This window comes from Felis catus, chromosome D1 (genome assembly GCF_018350175.1).
Source record: "Felis catus isolate Fca126 chromosome D1, F.catus_Fca126_mat1.0, whole genome shotgun sequence".
Classification (NCBI taxonomy): domain Eukaryota; kingdom Metazoa; phylum Chordata; class Mammalia; order Carnivora; family Felidae; genus Felis; species Felis catus.
The window spans coordinates 68,882,891-68,896,648 of NC_058377.1; the positions used below are offsets into that span (position 1 = coordinate 68,882,891).

At 46.1% G+C, this 13,758-nt stretch overlaps 1 protein-coding gene and 1 long non-coding RNA gene across 10 annotated transcripts in view; one reads left to right on the forward strand and one right to left on the reverse strand.

Moving 5' to 3' along the window:
• The window catches only part of PARVA (parvin alpha), a 193,593-nt gene that overhangs the window by 140,818 nt on the left and 39,017 nt on the right, over window positions 1–13,758 (forward strand). For all 6 annotated transcript variants that reach the window (XM_006937152.3, XR_006586386.1, XR_006586387.1 and 3 more), the window contains exons 5-7: window positions 1,353–1,493; window positions 8,451–8,566; window positions 12,781–12,839. In XM_006937152.3, the coding sequence (XP_006937214.2) occupies window positions 1,353–1,493; window positions 8,451–8,566; window positions 12,781–12,839 (316 nt within the window). The remainder of the gene's footprint in view (window positions 1–1,352; window positions 1,494–8,450; window positions 8,567–12,780; window positions 12,840–13,758) is intronic.
• The window catches only part of LOC109492006, a 79,341-nt gene that overhangs the window by 34,783 nt on the left and 30,800 nt on the right, over window positions 1–13,758 (reverse strand). The gene's annotated exons all lie outside the window — the stretch shown is intronic.

Sequence of the window (13,758 nt, forward strand, 5' to 3'; positions counted from 1 at the left end):
TGGGATTGCAGACTGGTGCAGCTGCTCTGGAAAACAGTGTGGAGGTTCCTCAAAGAATTAAAAATAGAACTACCCTACTACCCAGCAATTGCACTGCTAGGTATTTACCCAAAGGATACAAAAATGCTGATTCGAAGGGGCACACGCACCCCAATGTTTACAGCAGCACTATCAACAATAACCAAATTGGAGCACCTGGGTGGCTCAGTCGGTTAAGCATCCAACTCTTGGTTTTGGCTCGGGTCATGATCTCACAGTTTCCTGAGTTTCACCCCTGGTCAGGCTCTGCACTGATGGTATGGAGACTGCTTGGGATTCTCTCTCTCTCTCTCTCTCTCTCTCTCTGTCTCTCTGTCTCTCTGTCTCTCTGTCTCTCTCCCTCTCCCTCTCTCCGCACCTCCCCTACTCACACTGTCTCTGTCTCTCTCAAATAAACTTTTAAAAAATAGCCAAATTATGGAAAGAGCCCAATGTCCATCGATTGATGAAAGGATAAAGAAAATGTGGTGTATGTATATATAACTGAATACTACTTGGCAATGAAAAATAATGAAATCTTGCCATTTGCAACAACATGGATGGAACTAGAATATATTAATGCTAAGCAAAATAAGTCAGAGAAAGATATCATATGATTTCACTCATATGTGGAATTTAAGAAGCGAAACAGATGAACATAGCAGAAGGGAAGGCAAAATAAGATAAAAACAGAGGGAGGCAAATCATAAGAGACTCTTAAATACAGAGAACAAACTGAGGGTGGCTGGAGGGGAGGTGGGTGGGGGATGGGTTAAATGGGTGATAGGCATTAAGGAGGGCACTTAGGATGAGCACTGGGTGTCACACGTAAGACAGGAATCACTGGGTTCTACTCCTGAAGCCAAGACTGAGCTGTACGTTAACTAACTTGAATTTAAATTAAAAAAATAATAAAACAGATAAATGTGATTCAGCGTGACACATACCTACACATGACACATACAAAATGCCTTGAATGAAGAGGAGTGCCGGGGGAGGCACGCAAGCCTTTCCAGTCGGGGCCCAGAGTATGCTTGGAGAAGGCAAAGATGAAGAGAAGGAAAAATCCAGAATGCTGGGAAAGAGGTCAGGTACGACAGGCTGGGCTACATGCCCCACTCTGAGCTCGCACAGCTCCCTCGATACTGGTGACACATCAGATGAGGCGGGGAGAGCAGTGTCCCTCACAGAGCAGGTGCTCAGTATACACTTGCTGAGCGAGTGAACGTGTGAGCATGTGTGTTTGTGGGAGCGAGTGAACGAGCGTGTGAGTTGGGGGTGTCTGTGGCCGGAGATAACAGCTGCTCTCTTTCCCCCCGCCCTTGTCACCCCAGAAAAACTTGAGAGCGAGAAGCTGAACGTTGCTGAAGTCACCCAGTCAGAGATTGCTCAGAAGCAAAAGTTGCAGACCGTCCTGGAGAAGGTCAACGAAACCCTGAAGCTTCCTCCCAGGAGCATCAAGTGGAATGTGGACTGTGAGTTTTACGAAAAAGGATGGGACGGTTAAATGTCCCCTGTGGCCCCCACCCTGGGGTTTCCCCCACAAAGCCATCCAGGATGCTGGCAGGCCCCGGGTGGGTGCAAACCCATTTATCATTGAGTGAGACGTGCCCTTCTTTAGAGAACGTATCCTCTGTGCTGCTGGGAAAATGACAAAGTGTCCAAAGCCAGTGTGCTTTTCTGTGAAAGGCCGTTTGTAGCAAGTTCACGTGAGCTAGGGAGCAGAGGAGACTGCTACGGATTGAGCTACTTCTAAGCCCCTGCACAACCTTTTGAGAAAGCCACGTGTCCAGCTCATAGAGGCTTCAAGAAGCCAAAATCCCTACGTTCAGGCAGCTGAGGAGCAGGGGAGCAAGGACTTGGCTCTGTTTTGAAGCCCATGCCCTTCCTCTCAGCCCCTTATTTTCCAGAAGGAGCAAAGGTCTGGGGCTGAGATCGCAGGCCCTGGAACAGGATTTTCAAATTCAGGTTGCGCGGCTAGTGTCACTTGAACATCTCCAAAAGTTATAAACTGCTTGTTCTTTTTTGCTACTTTAAGAGCCCGCCAGGCTAATATGGACGTGATGAGTCCATAACAGAATCAGCCTTGAACCAGCAGACCAGGTGACTCCAGTGGCAACCTCAGATTTCTCAGAGGGAGTCCAGAGTTGTTTTGTTCTTTGTAATCGATGAAAATATGAATTCAGATTAATGAAACGATTTAGATCGTGTTCTCTGCTTTTAAGTATTAAGGGGTTAAGTTCTAGACAAAATCGTATCCAGTTTAAACAACTTAAAATGGACACCTTCCCCCTCCCCCCCAAAAACCACCTTTCCAGCTTGGGAAAGGAAAGGAAATCTTGGGGCACCTGGGTGGCTCAGTGGGTTAAGCGTCTGACTTCAGCTCGGGTCATGATCTCGCAGTTTGTGAGTTCAAGCCCTGCATCGAGCTCCGTGCTGACAGCTCAGAGCCTGGAGCCTGCTTCGGATTCTATGTCTCCCTCTCTCTCTGCCTCTCCCCTGCTGTGTCTCTCTCTGTGTCTCAATAATAAACAAACAGTAAAAAAAAAAAAAAAAAAAAAAAAAAGGAAAAGGATATCTTTATCCCTCAGCTTAGAGACCCAGTAGCTGCCAGACCCAACCTCTTCAGCAAGTTTCTAGCAACTGACATTGGAGGCGAGACATCATACCTTCACGTGCACATCACACAGTGCTTGAAACAGGGCGTCTTCTGTGTGATGGAGAGAAACACCTGGGAAGAGGGGAGGCCATGCCCTGGGTCTTGGTCGCTGCCCCAAAGGCCAGGAATGCTAACAGTGTTGGGGGAGGGGGGAGGGCACCTGATTACTAGTGTGGGAACTGCATCTACCTTGCGGAAATCCACAATAGTTATGAGCATTAAAGTCCTCTGATAAAGACCCCTGCTTAGTTTTGTTTCAACCAATTTCCTCCTCCCTGAATGTGGACCATCTCCATGCACCCCTCCCAACAAAACACGTTTTCACTTACCAGGGAACCCAGTTTCGGAAAGATTGAGATAGAATGGAATTGTTTTTTTTTTTTTTTTGAGAGAGAGAGAGAGAGAAGGAGAAACAGAGCACTTGCACCAGCAAGGGGGCATGGGGGGCAGAGGGAGAGAGAGAATCTCAAGCAGGCTTCAGGCCCAGCGTGGAGCAGGAAGTGCGGGGCTGGATCTCCCCGAGATCACAACCTGATCCAAAATCCAGAACCATCCAGGCGTCCCAGCATGGAACTTTTTAAACCCACTTCAGGACCATGGTCTTTAGTGGCTTCTAATGATTTGTTTGTTTCATGTTTACCTTCATTTCTTTAAAAAAAAATTTTTTTAATGCTTATTTATTTTTGAGAGAGAGAGACAGAAACAGAGCGTGATGGGGGAGGGTCAGAGAGAGGGAGACACAGAATCTGAAACAGGCTCCAGGCTCCGAGCTGTCAGCACAGAGTCCGACGCGGGGCTCGAACTCACGAACTGTGAGACCATGACCTGAGCCGAAGTCGGACGTTTAACTGAATGAGCCACCCAGGCACACCCTTCATTTGTTATGGGGATATGTGTACGAGTAAAATAATCACCCGTGTTGCCACTCTCATCTGGCTGTTTTCATTTTTTGCCCACTACTGTCCCTATCAATGCAAATGTTTACTCACACTCCTGTGTTTTGTTATTTTCTCTTAATATTATATCAGATTTTCTATATTGCCATGTAGTATTCATTATCCCATGTATTCACTATCCCAGGTAGCCATTATTTTTGATGGCTGCTTCTATTTCACTGGGTAGAAAGTCCTATAGGGATCTTAAACCCTACATTGACGTTGATCCTATTAGGATGTTTGCTCGCCTACTGGCTACTGTCGGGGCCAAGTCAAATGTCTTAGGTTGGGTCTCTTTTTGCTTCTCTCGAGTTACTCCTGTGAGATAGATTTCCAAAACGGAGATGAAATACTAGGCCGGAGGGATCATTCTCTCAGCAGCTAGATCCCTGTGATGACTGTTTACAAGCATGAATGGTTTCTTCCATAAGGGATGTGATGGGTCCAACTCCTGGAGAGAAGTTCTGTCCCTCCCCTCTGCTATTCTCTCTAGCTCCTAGACACTGTGTCATCTTTCCACTCAGGACGAAGGTGGCAGGGACAGCTGTGAGTTACCAAGGCTCTTGATCTAGGGCTTTAGGGAGGTCTACCTTTTCTTCTTGCTTTATTCACAACAATTTTCATGATTAAAAAGCTATAAAATGAAAACAAATTTGAATATTAACAGCTAACATATCTATGGTGCTTACTGTATGCTTTGTACTGTTCTGAACCGTTTACATATTTTCATCCTTGTAATCCTCACTCAACCATCTGAGGTAAGAATTCTATTATCCCCATTTTACAGATGGGAAAATAGAGGCAGAGAGCGATTCAGAGACAATGAATGTAAGCTTTAAGAAGTCAGGGATTTTTGTTTCTTCACTACTGAATCCCCAGAATCTCGGAAGAGCAACTCGCAAATACCAGACACAGTAATATTTGCTGAAGGAGTGTCCTTGTCCAAGGTCACACGGGTGGTGACGGGTGTAGCCAGAACTCAAAGAGAGTCTTGCCGTGGAGCCCGTGCACTGAGCCGACGCATGCGGTCCCTCTGAGCTGCCCACCCAGATACAGGGACTGTCAACCTGCGGTGTTCCCCTTCAGGTCGAGTGTGAATGTGTGTGTAAGAAACAGATAAGTAAATTAAATGTGTGTATACATAATTACATATTTTTTTTTACAAAGATGAGATCAGTTTATAAGATGTATATCTTCACAGATCATTAAATATTCTTTCACTTTTAATATTATGTAGCAGGATATTGTATGGCTATAGTATAATCTATTTAATGAATAATGGATTTTAAGATTGTTTTCCATTTTTCCACTATTATCAACGTAGCCTGATGAGTTCTGTCTGCTGATAGCCACAATTACTTTTTTAGTACAAATGCCTAAGAGTGGCATTCTAAGGCCAACGTGTGTGTATATTTCTAAGGTCATAATACGTATTGTCAAATTGTCTCCAAAAAAAATTACACCAATTGATATTTCCACCACAACTCCTATTTGGAGGACTATGCCTAACTCAGCAGCTCCTTTGAAAACGTCCACCAACTCCTGGCACAATGGCTAAGTGCCCAATTTAGATAGTAGAGCCTGGGCCCACCTCTAAATCTGCACAGTGCCATCCTGACCCAAGGGCAGGACCACAGAAACCCTAGATTCTATCTGGCATCAGGGAGAAAACCAGGAGATAAGCTCAAATGTAGCAATGATGAGGGGACCCCAATAGATGAAGGTTGTTAGGATTTTTTTAATTGAAAAGATGAGGGGCGCCTGGGTGTCTCAGTCGATTGAATGTCTGACTTCGGCTCAGGTCATGATCTCACGGTTCATGAGTTTGAGCCCCGCGTCGGGCTCTGTGCTGACAGCTCAGAGCCTGGAGCCTGCTTCAGATTCTGTGTCTCCCTCTCTCTGCCCCTCCCCTGTTCATGCTCTCTCTCTCTCTCTCTCTCTCTCTCGAAAATAAACACTAAAGAAATTTTAAAAAGAAAAAAGATGACATACCTTTATTCTAAAAAATTTTTGAAATAGGAAACTATCATATTTTCATTTTTTTTATATTCCTTTCCAAGTCTTGGCCACAAGTACGTGTGTGTGTGTGTGTGTGTGTGTGTGTATTTGTGTGTGTGTGTGTGTACACACATATATGTATATGTATTTACATGTATGTATATCCATAAATGTGTATCTTTACATTGTTTCTATTATTTCTGTTTAACATTACACTATTAATATTTATAGTTACGCTGTTTCAACAGTGATTTTCAGTGTGTGGAAATTATTCCATTATGTGGATATACCATAACTTATTAAAGCAGTGATTATTAACCATTCTTGGCCCAACCTAGTGATTTGCCAGGAAGAACTCAGGCGTCACTGAGGAGAGTAGCAGCTGTGGGTAGCAGTTAGGCCTTGGGGACCAGGACACTTGTGCTTTTTTTCATCTGTTTTGCCTAATGACTTTTAAACAAAGGGTTTCTCTGCCTAATAAAAAAAATGTTTTTGAAAACCACCAGTCTGAACTATCCTCTTATTATAGTGTTTTCCAGATTTTTAAATACTATATTACACAATAATTAACATCTTTGCACGTGTGTGTGTGAGAGAGAGAAAGAGAGAGGAAGAGAGAAACTGTATAATTATTTCTTTTGAAAAACTTCCCAGGAGAACCGAGCACTCCTCAATAGAGACTGGCATCTGTATGGTGCTTATAAAATAGCTCTATACTGCTCAGTACAACAGTCAAGATGAAGTACAGTGTCACTGGTGGGTAAGAACAACCTTTTTGACCACATCTTCTCTAGCAGTATGTTTTGTCATTAAAAGGGAGAGGTGCCTGGGAGGCTCAGTCGGTTAATTGGCTGACTTCAGCTCAGGTTATGATCTCACGGTTCGTGGGTTCAAGCCCCGCGTCAGGCTCTGTGCTGACAGCTCAGAGCCTGGAGCCTGCTTCGGATTCTGTGTGTGTGTGTGTCGCTCTCTCTGCCCCTCCCCCGCTCTCACTCTGTCTCTCTCAAAAATAAACATGAAAAAAAAAAAAAGAAAGGTTAGAGTTAGCAAATGTCCTTACAACCCTCAGAGACTGGACTGACATACAGCAGCTCTGATCAGAAGAGCAAACCCAATTATGCCTCTGTCTGGCTGCAAGCACACCATGTCGGTAGGTCACTCCCGGGCCAGGAGCCTCCTCCGAGGCTGTAACTGTGGGTGAAACTTTGGATGATGCCCAAAAGCTCAGAATTGACAATGTCTTCTGGAAGACCTAAATGGGAGCAGATCATCTGCTGCTCATTGGCGGTGGAAAACCTTCTTCCAAATAGCAGTGATAACAAGTAACCCTAATGAGTTCCCAAGGAATGTCTGAGTCATTTCCTTTTCTTGGGGATTTCTTTTTTTTTTTTTTTTTAACGTTTATTATTTTTGAGACAGAGAGAGACAGAGCATGAACGGGGGAGGGGCAGAGAGAGAGGGAGACACAGAATTGGAAGCAGGCTCCAGGCTCTGAGCCATCAGCCCAGAGCCCGACTCAGGGCTCGAACTCACGGACCGTGAGATCGTGACCTGAGCTGAAGTCGGAGGCTTAACCGACTGAGCCACCCAGGCGCCCCCTTGGGGATGTCTTAAAGCTCCTGTCAAAGCAGACTCATCAGTCCCAGGGCAGACAGAATGACACCCTAATAACGGGCCCAGTTTGTGCTAAGTACACAAAATGAGCACTTTTGTTGTTGTTCTTTCCTTAAATGCCTCCCTGTAAGGAGGATCCCATGAGACTGGTAGGACTGGGAAGGCAGGTAAAGTACCTGGCGAAGGTTTCCTTTTATGAGACAGAACGAGGAGAAAGTTGACACGGTTTAATTGTGTAGGTATGAAGTGTCGTCTCGTAAGTTGCAATAAAAAGTATCAACCCTTCTTCATCATCTGCTATGGGCTGGAAGCTTTGTCTATACTATTTCTGGGAATTCTTACAACTTGTATTTCTGCAAAGGTACTACTATCCCCACTTGTGAAGATGAGCAGATTGAGACTCAGAGGCCTTGAATGGCCTATCCGAGGTCATGGAGGCAGTAGATATAGAGCTTGTCAAGTCAGAACTGAAGCTCCAGTCTGCCTGGCCCTGTGTGTACCCATTACATTACAGTCTTCTCCTCTCATCTGTGAAATCTACAACTCACCAGTTGCCCACCCTCCTCTAGTACAAATAGGTTTAACATCTAGCACGTTGCTCAGGAGCTGTAGAAGCCAGCTGGGTCGTACACATCCTTTCCCTGCTCTTCCCGAAGGGCATTGCCTACGCTGGCCATACACGGTACTCCAAAGAGCAACAAAGGCCTTTAGATGTCTCATGCCTTCCTCGAGGGACTGCAAGCCCTGAACAAAGGAAAGGATCCAATGTTCCTGACTCAGTGTTTATTGAATGAGGACTTGCTTTGGGTAGAGCCCTGGGACAAGGGTAGTGGTGATAACCCAAAGAGTTCAGAGTCAAGAGGGAAGGGAAAGATGATGCAGGGCAGACATGAATGAACAAGGTTATTAAAATAGAATGAACAAGAACATGGGGGTGGCAGAGGGCTGATCTTTTGTCAAAATTCAGCAGCTGTCAGGGTCCCTACTGGAAACGTGGATTAGAGTGGAGAGGCACTATATTGGAAATGCAGCAATAACATGACCCAAGAAGTAGCTCCATGGGACTTGGCCAAGAATGAGGGGACCTAAGGGCAAGGCCTGTGAGATCCTTAGTGGGGCGATAAAAGGTGCATTGGGTGTGGTACTGCTACATTTTGAATATCTGCTTCTATTTGCCTAGAACCTGGAAGACGATTCTCTAATTTTTGATTCATCTTTTATTTCAGCTGTTCACGCCAAGAGCCTGGTAGCCATTTTGCATCTGCTGGTTGCTCTGTCCCAGTATTTCCGGGCACCGATCCGACTCCCAGATCATGTCTCCATCCAAGTGGTTGTGGTCCAGGTAAGACAGCACTACAAACATCTGCGCCCTTAAAGAGGCACGGCGGCTGAGTTCATACGGGAGCTACGGCATGCCGGGTAGCCGGATACAGGTGGAATGGTTGCTGAGTGTCCTTGATGTGCTGTGTGTTGGGAGGCGCGTGCGTGTGCCCTGTGATGCACGTGGGCAGCAGTCAGTCACGTGTGCAGTGGGTGGAAGAGTGTGTACTTGAGTATGGGCTAGCCTTGTGTGGGGTTTGTCCGTGGGGTTTGCAGGTTTTCGTAAAGAGGGTGTCTGTGTGCTTTGTATTTGAGGGTGTGACGTATGAATGTGAGGTGTGTGCAGTGGGGTCAGGAGAAAAGGTGTATCCCTGTATGTACGGGCGTGCCCTGTAAGCCAGGGAGAATCATTTTTTGGTTAAACAAATGAGGGACAGATATTGGGAAGAGACAGATAACCTGTGCCTGTGAAGGGGTGTGTGTGTGTGAGAGAGAGAGAGAGAGAGAGCACCCCTAACTGGCCATGCCTATACGGAGGTCATGGCTGCTTTTCACCTGCCCAGAGAAGCATGGCTGGGATCTCAAGTCACCCTTTCCAGATTGTCGGATGGAATTTCCATTCGCATCTGGCTGTGTAATTTCCACGGCGAGAGTGTGCTCTCTCCCTGTGACTATCTCACTCTGCTCCTAACCCTATTACATACTCAAATTCAATTTTATTTTCCAACTTTATGCCCATTTAGGAAAGGTCAGCATTCTGTTTGCTTGTTTCTGTTCTTTTCAAATAAACATGCTGCAAGGGAGAACGCCCCTTCTAAGCAGCTCACTGGTTATCCAGCGTTCTGGAATAGAGAACAATATGGCGGTTCTACCGCCCCTTGGTGAGAAAGAGCCTTGAGGGCTGGTAGGCTTGGCCTGACCCCACCAGGCCAAGTTTCTAGGACAGAAGCTGAGCTCTCAGGGATCGGAGGTCGGTGGAGGGGAGGGAGATGTGAAGGTGTTCTTCAGTCGGCTGCTCGGCTGTGCCCTGGTGATAAAGTATTTCTTCCATGCCTTCTGGGTATCTCCCTTGCTAAACGTCAAGGAAATATCGTAGAAATAGTCACGCTGGCCCTGTCTGCCAGGAGACAAGACTACACCAAGGAGAGGGTGATCAGAGGGCCACAGGCGGTGAGCATGTGTGTGGTTTAGACACTAAGTGCAGCTAAAAGGACTAATTGGCCTCATGGATCGAGCAGTCAGCTGCGGCAAGCGTTTTATGTCTGCCATGGATATGTCGCCCTCCCAGAGCAACCTGGTTGGTACAAGCATCTTACTGGTGAATCCAAGCCATCTCTATTATATTATTTTCACCACTCATGTATAAATTAATTTCAGTATATTTTTTAAAATGCTGATTCAAGATTGGGGTGGGGGGACCCCTGTTTTGGAACAGGGGTTACTGCAAGCCCATGTCTCAAGCCTTAATTTAAGCTCAGTTATAGGCCCATCAGAAGGCTGTTGTCAGTTTAACGTCTCTGTGGACAGTTCTGTGAGCAGGAGGGTGGAACACAGGACAAGGTACATAAAAACCTGCATGTCAGGTTCTATGGGGTGTTTTGCTTTGTTAAGTTAAACAGGCACAGAAGCAGGACTGAGAATTAGCCAGAAGTCACCAACCCAACCACAGAAAGAGTCCTCGAGGCAACAAATAACAGATCGAGGTGAATCTGTTAGGTGCTGTGTGAGGGATTATTTCACCCAGATTTCCTTCCTATTCTGTACAAAAGCACTGAATTCTGCATGAAGTTGAAGATGACTTTCTATGTCTGTGAAGAGCCTTACAAGATCAGGACACAAATTCCATTAGCCCCTTGTAAAAATTACACATTTGTTGAAGCTGAAATGGGAAAGGCCCTTGATTTATCCTTACCGGATCCCTTTAAAATTTTTTTTTATTGTTTGTTTTTGAGACAGAGAGAGAGCATGAGCAGAGAAGGGGCAGAGAGAGGGAGACACAGAATCCAAAGCAGGCTCCAGGCTCTGAGCTGTCAGCACAGAGCCCAACACGGGGCTTGAACTCATAGACTATGAGACCATGACCTGAGCTGAAGTCAGACGCTTAACCAGCTAAGCGACCCAGGCGTCCCTGGATCCCTTTTAAATTATATCTTTATTTTTCCTTTTTACCTTTTTCACTTTGATAACCCATTCTTCCAAATCTAGTGCAGATACACTGTTGACCTTTATCCAGCTCTACCTTTCCTTCGATAAAAGTATTTTGCAAGGACACTAGTTTCTGTGGCTCTTAGGAATAGAAGAGAAGGTTCTAGAAGTTTGGGCAGGAGGGCAAGAAGGCAGGTTTCCGCTGAAACACTAACAGTTGTAAGCTCCTTTTTGACACTCTTCTCTGCCTTTGTAAAAGATGAACTTGGGGCGCCTGGGTAGCTTAGTCGGTTAAGTGTCCGACTTCAGCTCAGGTCATGATCTCGCGGTCCATGAGTTTGAGCCCTGTGTCGGGCTCTGGGCTGATGGCTCAGAGCCTGGAGCCTGCTTCCGATTCTGTGTCTCTCTCTCTCTGCCCCTCCCCTGTTCATGCTCTGTCTCTGTCTCAAAAATAAATAAAACGTTAAAAAAAAATTAAAAAAAAAAAAAAAGATGAACTTGATGTGACAGGTGCTTGCCATCCCCAGACTGCTGTCCTCATTGTGTCTGGGAACTGACTACAGAGACCTGGTCTAATGAATCTCCCTCTCCACACCTATCAGAAGGTCTTCCTGAGGGTGCCTGGGTGGCTCGGTCGGTTAAGCATCCAACTTCAGCTCAGATCATGATCTCACAGTTTGTGGGTTCAAGCCCTGTGTCGGGCTCTGTGCTGACAGCTCAGAGCCTGGAGCCTGCTTTGGATTCTGTGTCTCCCTCTCTCTCTCTGTCCCTCCCCTGCTTGTGCTCTGACTCTGTCTCAAAAATAAACATTATTAAAAAAAAAAAAAAAAAGAGGTCTTCCTGAGCCCTGACACTCTTTCACTGGTTCTTATGCCCACACAATGGGGTTTAAATTTCAAACTGGCACTCAGTTGACTTCCCATCAACTAATGGCAGCCATCCTCCCACTAATGGCAGCTACCATTAGTGGCTCCGTTCCAGTGGTGCTCTCCTGCCTCTGCCTTTTTGCTGGGGCCATCCCTTCTGCTGGAATGCCCTCTCCTCTGCATCCTGTCAAGTTTCAGCTTGAGGACCCCCGCCCCTTGGAAGGGTTCCCCGACCATCCCAGCTGAACGTGCCTGCTCTCGTCAGCACTTCTGTCTGCATGGGACCACCGCATAATTGGTTACACACAACACTTCTGAGAGTGAAAGGGGGGTCCTACTGTAATCATTGAGCCGTTGAGCCACCCCATCAGGCACAAACACCAGTACTGTTTCTTGGAAATCTTTCTCACATACCTGTTTCATGTACCCCATTGTTCTCTAAGTTCCTCAAGGTCAGAAATTATGTTAGACGTTCCATATTATTCGCTCTTATCCAACAGAGGTTCTTGTACAGAGAAAACACCAATTCGTGAAATAAAGAAGAAAGAGGCTAGATTGATGGGAGGAGGCAGACAGATGATGGATGGACAGATGGACAGATGGATGAGTGGGCGGATGGGCAGATGGGTAGGTGTGGGAGCCTCCAAAGTGCTTATCCTTTTCTCAGAGAATAAGCTAGTCACCTGAGGACTGAACTGCTTAGTGAAAAGCTCCCCTATTTATCCATTAAAAACAAAAACAAAAACTCTCCCCCTGTTTAAATTTTCCAAGTTGGCCTCCGTCCTCCACCCCAGCCAGCCCCACTGTTAAATGTGTTTCTCTGCTTCCCTCCGTGGCCCCAGCTGGAGGGCAGACACGCCCTAGGCCTTCATTTCCATTTGGTTTACTGTGGATTACTCTGGGAGGCAAACAGTTTGCTTCCAGCAAAATGTCTTCCAATAAAGAAAGAAAAGATTCACCATCCAAGAAACAGCCAACTTGTTTGGAATAAACACTAATTGCTCTTAAGTATGAATGGTATGGTCCAGTCCCAGAAATCTGGGGCCTCCTTTTGCCTCTGGTAGTATCTCCTCTCCGGTTTCATTTCTTGAACAGCAGTAACTTTCTCAATATCAGGAACGCTAATCAGTTTTGGGTGGGTGTTTTGTGTTTTTTTTTTTTTTTTATTTTTCTAAAGCATACTTTTCTCTCTGCCTCCCAACCCTTCTCCCCACCCCTGTTTCAGAAACGAGAAGGAATCCTCCAGTCTCGGCAAATCCAAGAGGAAATAACTGGTAACACAGAGTATGTCAACACCATTGTTGCCAGCCATTCTGTAATGGAACACAGATGTTTCTCCGAAATTCATCCATTTGCTGATATTTAGTTTTCATTTATTGGGATTGCAAGAGGGATTAGACTTCAGCCAATGATTATAGTTTAGCCTTTTCCATGCATTCAAAACATGCCTCTCAATGCTTAAGGTACAAACTTGGGTGGGGAAGTGGGGAGAGGGAATTAGCAGTGATTGAAAAATTCTAATTTTGTGGCACTCCAGGAAAAAGTATGCCCCAAAAAGCCAACCAGCATGAAATCGTCATGCCATAAACATGGGGTTGAATTTAAATTGCGAGCCTCCAAAAGGACGTTTTCTTCCTTTTCTCAATCTGATTTATTTGGTCACGTGCCATGACCCAGAAAACCCTTTTCTACCTTAGAGTGGTGGGTTGGTGCTTGGTGTTTTTTCGTTTCCCCGTTAAGCAGTTGGCATATCAGAATACAGGAGGTTTGCCACGGGACAGAGAAGTTTGTTCTTAGGTAGAAAAAAGGCGGGGGTCTTGAGATCACTGGGCAGGCCTGAGCCCTGGCCACGGGCAAAGTGTGTTTTCAGCATCCCCTGAGACCCCAGCTTTCCTCTATGTTCTCTTGAACAGGAACAAAGTGGAAAGGGCAGGGAGGGACCTTTAAGCCGGCCTGACTTGAGTTCAAATCCAGGCTCTCCCGCCCGCTCAGACCTTGGTTTCTGTATCTCTGAAGTGGGGAGTGTTTTCCTAACCAGAGAGGTTGTGACGATTCACTGTGGCAACGGCTGGGCCCCCGTGACCATCAGCGCTGCCTGTCGTGGCTCTCCCCCACCACAGCTGACCCGCACCCTCCAAGCGTTGCCCAGTCTCTAGGCAACTTGCCTCCCCGGTGGTGGCTGAGGGAAGTCCAGGGTGCCATC